This window comes from Sinocyclocheilus rhinocerous, unplaced genomic scaffold (assembly GCF_001515625.1).
Source record: "Sinocyclocheilus rhinocerous isolate Xijiao unplaced genomic scaffold, SAMN03320098_v1.1 scaffold75, whole genome shotgun sequence".
Taxonomy (NCBI): domain Eukaryota; kingdom Metazoa; phylum Chordata; class Actinopteri; order Cypriniformes; family Cyprinidae; genus Sinocyclocheilus; species Sinocyclocheilus rhinocerous.
This window is the reverse complement of record NW_015632455.1, coordinates 1883375-1892649: the sequence shown is the minus strand read 5'-3', so window position 1 is coordinate 1892649 and position 9275 is coordinate 1883375. Positions and strand designations below refer to the sequence as shown.

The 9275-nt window shown below is 35.0% G+C and overlaps 1 protein-coding gene across 5 annotated transcripts in view; it reads right to left on the bottom strand.

Annotated features, from left to right (window-relative positions):
* Positions 1–9275, bottom strand: part of LOC107742312 (aryl hydrocarbon receptor nuclear translocator 2) — a 95120-nt gene that overhangs the window by 5148 nt on the left and 80697 nt on the right. For 3 of the 5 annotated variants that reach the window (XM_016555232.1, XM_016555234.1, XM_016555236.1), the window contains 2 exons: positions 8814–8955; positions 4124–4292 (listed from right to left, as the gene is read on the bottom strand). In XM_016555232.1, coding sequence (XP_016410718.1) covers positions 4124–4292; positions 8814–8955 — 311 coding nt within the window. The remainder of the gene's footprint in view (positions 1–4123; positions 4293–8813; positions 8956–9275) is intronic. The other 2 variants (XM_016555233.1, XM_016555235.1) reach the window with 1 other exon arrangement.

Below are 9275 nucleotides of genomic sequence, written 5' to 3'. Positions count from 1 at the left end.
GTTAGAAAAGATTTCTATTTTAAATAAATGCTCTTCTTTTTAACTTTTTATTCATCAAAGAATCCTGAAAAAAAGTATCACAGGTTCCCAAAAAATATTAAGCAGCACAACAGTTTCCAGCACTGATAATAAATCAGCATATTAGAATGATTTCTGAAGGATCATGTGACACTGAAGACTGGCGTAATGATGCTGAAAATTCAGCTTTAATCACAGCAATACATTACATTTTAAAATATATTCAAATAGAAAACAGTTATTGTAATTTTAAATAACATTTCACAATATTACTGTTTTCACTGTATTTTTGATCAAAGAAATGAAGCCTTAGTGAGCAAAAGAGACTTAAAGTAGTTTTATTTGCAACTTTCTACTAGGTCTTTTTAAGCAACTAAGCAGTTTTTGTTTCTCTTTGGTCAGTTGTGACCACAAATAAAGCACATACTTACACAAACTAAAAATTAAAAATACATGCACTCAGTTTGATGAAAACTGGGATTAAACTGATTCATTCCAAATACAGAAAAAGACAGTGTCTTCCTGCAGTCTCAGAGTCCTTCCTCCCGTCGCGTGTTTAAGTGCCGTTCACGTGAGGAGGCGAAGATAAATGTTCCATTTTCTTTAATGACAGCATATTAAAAAAGAATTATCTGGACACGGCTTCATTTTCAAGCGGCTGGCAGAGGCCTTCAGGGCTCGGAAAGCCATTCGGAGCCTGCTACACTTGAAATAGAAGTGGGTTTTTAAATGTCACCTGTTTAACACAAATGACTTATTAAATGGACACACTAATCACAGGTTCAAGGTAGAGTGTTTCCCTCGAGGGACACAACAATGGGCAAAAATGTCATCCTGTAAAAGTCTCCGTACGCACGCCCTGCTTCAAATTAAATTCGGTTCGCAGAACTGAATGTGATGGAGAAATCCGAGGCGGCTTTAAACGGATGTAATGCAATAACAACGATTCTACAGTTTCTCGCTTTAAGCCGTTCAGCATGTTCTGCCTTTCGGTCGAGGAATGTGAAAAGTTGCACAATTGTGTTTGTGTATCTGTGCCCTTCGTGTCACGCTGGTCAAATGCCTCACTTTAAAGTGTCAGGATACAGAAACCAGATCTCTCTTGCATGAGTTTAAAAGGTGCAAGGCTTGACAGATTAATTAAACCCACTGCAGGCTGTTTAAAGTCCTGACAAAAGAAACGCAAGTCAAGAGCAAGAGTTTGACTGATGTAACATCAACGTGATCTCTAGGATGGGACAGGAGTAGGCGATGGCTCATATCATGGTATGAGGAATTTTATATTGTGAAAAAAGTGAATGCATGAATAATAATAATAATAATAAATGTAAAAAATAATAATATTTAATAAACATGCATATATATTTTTTTTTAAATGATGATAATGTTAACAATATATGCTAGAAAAATATTATATGTAATACATAAAAATAGTAAATTATAAAAATATACTGTAAAACAATTTTTCTATTTCTGAAAAAATATACTGAATATAATTAATTATGAACATCATTACTAATACATTTAATTATTCATTAACTCTGCTTTGTCTAAGAACACCCTTTACCGTAGTAAAACTCTGTAATGCATGGCCTCACTTGGCCTATTGTTGTATTATATAATTGCTCTGTATCATTTTAAGCAACAGCATCTTTTCTTGTTACATTTAGATAATAACTTCATTAAAAAGTAATTTTCCAAACTCATTGAATAAGTTATACGCATTGTCTAACACTTTCATGATTAATAGTCACTGTTGAGAAGTAATTTTGAAGAGTTTGTAAAACTACGAACACAAACATCTAATTGCCTGCTGTCCAACAATTGTGATCATTCAAACCAAAGAAATCTGTTTTTCATACGGTCTATAATAGAGATTACGTGGCCAAAGCAAAGAAACCAGAACAACAAAACCGTTTGTCTCACTATGGACGCCATACAGTCTTCAAACTGTCTGCTGTTCATGACACCTCTTTCTGTTGAAGACAAACGACTGGTTCAGTCATTGTCTGTTACTGTGTGTGTTTTATATGGAAAGCTATCAATCGTTGTACATGTAAAAGACGGGCCCACGGGAGGACTGGTTTCCCAGAGGTGCTGTAATGTGGCCTCCATATGACTGACGTCAGGCTGGATCAGATCACGGTTTGAGGAGCACGGCGGATCTTCTGTGAGATCATTCAACCGATTCAGGTACAAACAGAGCTGCAGGAGTCTGAGGTTGTCACGATGATCAAATTTCGCTAGCGGATATCAATACTTTTACATTAGCAATAGCAGTTGATAAAAGACAAGGAAAATGAGCGCAATCAGAACCAAACACCATAAACAACGCAAAACACTGGCATTTTGAGTTTCTGCTAATGATTTCTATGGAGAGAAAAATCACTTCCTGCCCTCCAGCTGCATTTCGCGCGTCATCAGAATCACGTGATTGCAAACAACCTATTACTCTACAAACATACACCTTTGTTTACGTTTTGGGTGTGTTGCTCGGCAACCACTTTATTGCAACCACAACAGATTCTGAGGAACTACATTGTTTGTTGGAAGAATAATGTTTTTATTAATATCATTACACTTCATTTGCTCTGTTTTATTTTGTGAAACCTTACTACGTATATGAAATAACCGTTTTATAAAAGCAATAAGCCCTGTGAAGCCGTGGTTTCCGAGGCTTCGCGTCGTGCCTAACAACGCCCCTTAGCTGTTATAAATTCACTGTAAACCACGGCTTCTTGGGGCTTATTGCTTTAGCAAAAAATGCACAATTACATGTGCATAAATGTAATATATATGTAAGGGATAATGCATGGCTAGCTGTGCATTAAACGATTTTAACGCACGACGTGGAGGCCAAGAACCACCCGACGCGAAGCTCATTAAAATAATTTAATGCACAGCTAGCCATGCATTATCCTGCTCATACCTTGGTCATTTGCCAGCATTTACAAGTTAAAGCTGTTAATGATGTTTTTACGGAAGGGTAAAAATGACTGTTATTTTCGCCAGTTACGGCTCGATAGCTCTTGAATGAATTATAGCATTTATTTGAATTAATTAATTTGAATTAATTAAATTAACTGACAATTGTGTGTGTGCTATCTTTGTCTGCGTGTCTCTCTACAAACAATGAAGCTGTGTTACTTCAAAAACAGCGATTTTACACCTTGTTGCTGAGGAATATAATGTAGCGATCTAGTATCGAGGCGATTTTATTAATAAAAGTCGCGGGAAGCGTTGACAAGTTTGTGTGTGTGTGTGCGCACAGTGCAATCTGCGATCTCCGACTCTCTCTCTGCCTTTCTCTCGCTCTCTCTTTCTGTGTGTGTGTGTGTTTGTGTGCGAGTGATGTGTGTGTGTGTGTATGTGTGTGTTTGTGTGCGAGTGATGTGTGTGTGTGTATATGTGTGTGTTTGTGTGCATCAATTAAAGCAGCACATTAATATTGAACGGCGATTAAACTGACTTGGAACTACCTGTGCATTAAAGAGTTTTAATGCATACCTGCCAGCCAATCAGAATCGAGAATTCAGTCAGACCATGGTATAAATTGTAAAATAAAAAATTATTATTATATATTAATATATTCTATATTGGATATTAATAAAAACAGATATACCAGCAAATATACCAATAAATGTACCACAAGGAGTTGCAGAAACGTTTGACATCCCTAATATCTTTGGAAGTTATTATAATATCTACCCGATCACGTTGGATAGTTAATGACAGAATGAATGAATGCAGCAAAGTTAGCACAGTAAACAATATGCACCAAAATGATGAAATTTAAGGCACACCATAACTACATTAGCGTCCACACAGATGCATGATAATGTTCTCTTTATTATAAGCATGTGCTGCAGTTTTGTCATCTGCAACTTAAAAATCCTTGAGCGCTTTAAAGCAGGGCAGATTCTGATTGGCTGTCAACGTTTTTAGCATTCATCAGCTGGAAAAAATAGCTATTCCAAAGACAATGTTCCTCTGTGCTGTTAGCATTATAGAGTTAGAATGCTAAAACTGTATCTTTGTTTTTATTGTTAACGTTATAGTCCTTGGTGCAAACAAGCCTTTGTTGTCATAAATAAGCAGGTCTTACCGAAAGCAGTGCTGCGATTGGCCAGGTTGGAGTAGGCGTTTCCAGAGGGCGAGGAGGTGGCGGGGCTGGACAGAGGGCTGTAAGAGGACGGGTCGGCCTGGTAGCTGTGACTGGAGCCCATGCCGAATGGTGAGGCCTGGGCCTTACTGGACTGAGCGGGAATCTGCTGCTGTGGTGGAACGACAGGAGACGTGAGGATATTAATATACAGGCGCTGCTTCACAGGCCGCAGTGCAGTCTCATTGGGCCAATTGCTGTATATGGGTCAAAGACGTTAAGATGTCCGCATCAAAAGAAATTTACAAAAGTGATTATATGTCCATAGAAAGCACATTAAATATAAGCAAAGTGTCTTCTTTTTATTTTTTATCTTTTAGAAAACTATCTAATTCTCCCTTTGACGAAATTGAACTAAAAGAAGTGATGCCAAGCCTATACCAGAGCTGAAACCTCCCATCAGCCCTTGCTGGTTTAAAGTCAGGGTCGAAAGCAACCCATTTTAGTAGTTTAGATTGTCTTACAAGTAATGTTGATTTGCATTCTTTAAACCAGATTCTGAGGGGAACTTTAGTCCACTGATTTAAACTTTTAGAATACTGTCCATATAAGATTTTGCTACCAAGTACTGATTGCAGTGGTATAGCAAGCTGAGAGATCTCCAAATCCTTCCACTTTGCTATATATTCTGGATTACAATAGCATGCTAAAGATCTTAGCTGGGCAGCTCCAGAATACATGAAAATGATCTGCCAACTGTTCCTCACATTTCCTCCAACACAGACCACTTCCATTCTCGCCAATCTGAATAGATTTTAACTTGGGGGTTTACAATAGCATGCTAAAGATCTTAGCTGGGCAGCTTTGAAATAGTCTGAAAAACATGGTAGTGATCTACTCCCTTTCTCTGCAGTGTTTTAAATTGAATTCTAGGTCTCTTACCCCCCCATATGAATCTTGAAGTCCACTTATCCCATTCAGTAAATAGTTTTAATGGAACTTCAACTGGTAAGGATTGGAAAAGGTATAGAAGTCGGGGAAGCATGTTCATTTTTACTGCATCTATCCTGTTATGCATCTCTAAGGGCAGTTGGGACCACCTATCTATATCTGATTTAATGTTCTTACTTGTAGGACCATAATTACTTACAAATAATTTAGAAATATCCTTTGTTATTATAATCCCCAAGTACTTAATTCTTGATGAGTTCCAATTCAATTTAAACCTACTCAGCATGTCATTCTGCGGGGTGTAGTTATAGCTTAAGATGTATGTTTTTTTAACATTTAATTTATATCCTGAGTAAGTTCCGAATTTTTTTAACATGGACATCAACCTAGGAATACTAACCTCTGGTGCTGCAACAAACAAGAGTACGTCGTCTGCGTACAGACAAATCTTTTGTTCTAAACCTCTAACCCTAATTCCTTTTATCTCCTGTTCGTCTGACAGTGCAATGGGCTCAATGAATAAAGCAAAAAGGGCAGGGCTGAGAGGGCAGCCTTGGCGGCAGCCTCTTTCCAGATTAATACTCTGAGTGAGATGCCCATTAATCCTTATTCTAGCCTTTGGTGATGAATACAAAGTTTTAATGCATCTAATGAACTCATCTTTAAAACCAAATCTTCTCAATGCCAAATACAGGTACTCCCAGCGAACAGAGTCAAATGCCTTTTCAGCATCTAAACTAATTACTACTGCTCTGATGTTTTCTTTAGTGACATGATCAATTACATACAGCACCCGTCTAATATTATCCTGCGTCTGTCTGTCACGTACAAATCCTGTCTGGTCTGAATCTACTAATTCTGGTATTATATCTTCCAGTCTTTTAGCTAATATTGATGCATATCATTTATAATCCATAGTTAGTACAGAAATTGGCCTAAATGCACTACACTCCTTTTTGTCTTTACCCTCTTTAGGAATAACCGAAATTATTGCCTCGCTCCACGTTCTTGGTGGTTCACCACCTTTAAGTGTATAGTTAAAACAATCAAACAGTATAGGGACTAATTGATCTTTAAAAGCCTTATACCACTCGGTTGGAAAGCCATCTGTTCCCGGTGCTTTATTAACTTTTAATCTAGAAATTGCTTTCCCTATTTCTTCCTTTGTGATCTCTGCCATTAGGGCTTTATTTTGTACTTCGCCTATGGAAGGTAAGTCAAGTGATTCTAAAAATGAATTTATTAAAGTGTCTACTTCTAAGGTTTTAAATAAGTTTTTGGAGAATAAAATGTTCAAATTTGGTTGATATAATGTTACATTGTCATTCAAAAAAATTTAAAATTACAACTAATTAGTATTTGGGGTGAAAGTAATTAGTCTTTTAATATGTCATAAATTTGATTTTTGTTGTAAATATGCCTGACAAGATTGTTACACTGAATGACATTTTAGTGGGTCTCTTCTGTAAATCAGGGAAAAATGTATGATATTTATTTTTTGCTCAGAAAAACAAAAACAAAATTGCAATTAAATTAAATGGAAAACTTTAAAAAAATTTTTGGAAAAACAACAACAATTAAAGCAGTATTAATAAAATTATAATTTTTCGTCTTTGACCCATATACAAGTTAAGGCAAAAGGTCTTTTTAAGTAATTAATACTTTTATTTAGCAAGGACTCATTGATCAAAACAATCGTAATATTACAAAAGATTTCTATTTAAAATAAATGCTGGTTCTGAAAAATCCTGAAAAAAATGTATGACAGCTTTCACTAAAATATTAAGCAGCAACTGTTTTCAACAATGATAATACTAAGAAATGTTTCGTGAGCAGCAGATCAGCATATTAGAATGATTTCTGAAGGATCATGTGACACTGAAGACTAGAGTAAAGATGCTGATAATTCAGCTGCGCATCACAGCAATAAATTACATTTTACAATATATTCAGATAGAAAACAGTTTTTTGAAATTGTAGTAACATTTCACAATATTTCTGTTTTTACTGTATTTTTAAATAAGACAAACAAGATCATAAAAGAAATGTTTCAAAAACATTTTCAAAAATTAGAATCTCACAATACAGTTATTTTAGCTGCAAATTAAGTGCAGAAATGTTGTATTTTTGTTATATAAACCTCATGTTTGGATAATCCAGTAAAATATACTTCATCCCACTTCATTATTTTACAGTTCTGCAAAATCTCTAGTGCTCTCTCTACTCCAGTTTTCCCTGGAAACTCTGTTAGGACCGAGTGTCTGTATCTGCTTAACAACAAATAGGACTTTAAGATCTTACAATCGGGCTAAAAGTCTTAACGGAGCTGAGCAAAAGGAAGAGCAGTGCAATCACACAATTACAGCTGCAGACAACAGGCTTCACTTTTAATCAATGGAGAACCGCAGAGATACTTGTGGACCAGCATTTCTCTGGTCTTCTGCATAACTAACGGCTTTACACATGTTATTATTTAGGATATTATAAATGTGACATGACTGGAGGAATTTTTTTTAATGATATACATGCATTTTATTGCTTACTAAAGAAATACATAAACCACACACACACACACACACACACACACACACACACAAACACACACACACACTCAGTTCAGAACTGATTAAAAACACACACGCTATCATGAATGCCACACGCAAGGTTCTTGATGACCCTGGTAACCCTTTCAAATGTAAGCATTAAGCACAGCCTGATGGCCTAAAAGATAATATAAAAGCGAATGATTCCCTCTCTTATACTGGTTCATATTACTTTAATTGGACATTATGTTGCACTCACAATTTGTACAGTTTCCATTCATACAGCTATCCAGTTTTCAAACTTTTTGTATATGCAATAAAATAATAAATTATTTTTAGTCATTTTAGGTTTTGTATTATTATTATTTAATAATAAATAAATAAATAAATATTATTTATTATTTAGTATATATGGGTTGTTGATATATAGATACCGTACATGTGTCCTATGGTGTAACAGCAAAATGTAGAAAACAATTAATCATTATTAATAATTAATTTCTTGTTAATACTTGTTAATAATATACAAATAGCATAAGAGAGATTTTTCTTCATTGTTAGTTTTTTTCCCTAAATTTTTGCTGTCACACCATAGGACACATTTACAGTATATTTGTCAACTACACATATATATATATATATATAGTTTCCTGCCACATACAAAAACGTTGCAAAATATATTAATATTTATATTTTTATACTAATATTGTACACATGTATAAATGTAATGTTTTTACAATTATGTAATATGTAATAATTTTACAACTATTTTTATAGAAATTATCATTGATTGTTTTTTTTTATTATTAAATATATTATATATATATAAATATTATATTTTGCCCCCTAAACATACCAAAATGTGTTGTAAAATGTATATATCTATGTATGTATGTGTATGTATATATAACATCTATCTATATCTAACACTAGCGTTCCCTGTTCTTTTTCTATTCTATCTACTTGTTTATTGTTATTATATATATGTATATATATGTATGTACAGATATTTTTTATGCAAGTGTGAACTAATTACTGAGCCCTGAATGATCTTTTTCAGCCATTGCTCCACATCCTGGATTCAGTTCTCTCATCACAAAACTAAAGAGGAATATTCCATTACTGTAATAAAGCTAATGGAGACCAGAGCGGCAGTGGGCAGCGGAGTCACACAAAGCCAATGATGGGATCGTTCTCACCTGGCCGGGGAAAGGAGGTCGGCTTCCTGTCCAGGACACCTGGCCGGTGTTGATCTGCCGGGAGATCTGGGTCAGGTTCTGTCCAGCTGAACCGGCTGTGGACTGGATGTCATTGACTCCTGGGACGTGTATCACAGATGAGCTGAAAGACACACACGCACCACATCATGTGACTGAATTAAACCAACCCATCCTCTTAATTCTCTGTGAACCATCTGAAGGCCTTTTCACACAAACTACAATGCTTGATTACAGACCCCTTTACACCAATGCTATTTTAGCATCTTTGATATGCTACTATATTTTTAATTAAGATTTTGAATTTGATATTATTTTTTATATTTCCTGTCTTCATTTTAATGTTAGGAGAAGTTTTAGTAGTTTTGTCATTTTTATAATTTTTTATTATTATTATTCATTAATAAAATAATTATGTTTATATATTTAATAATAATAATAATA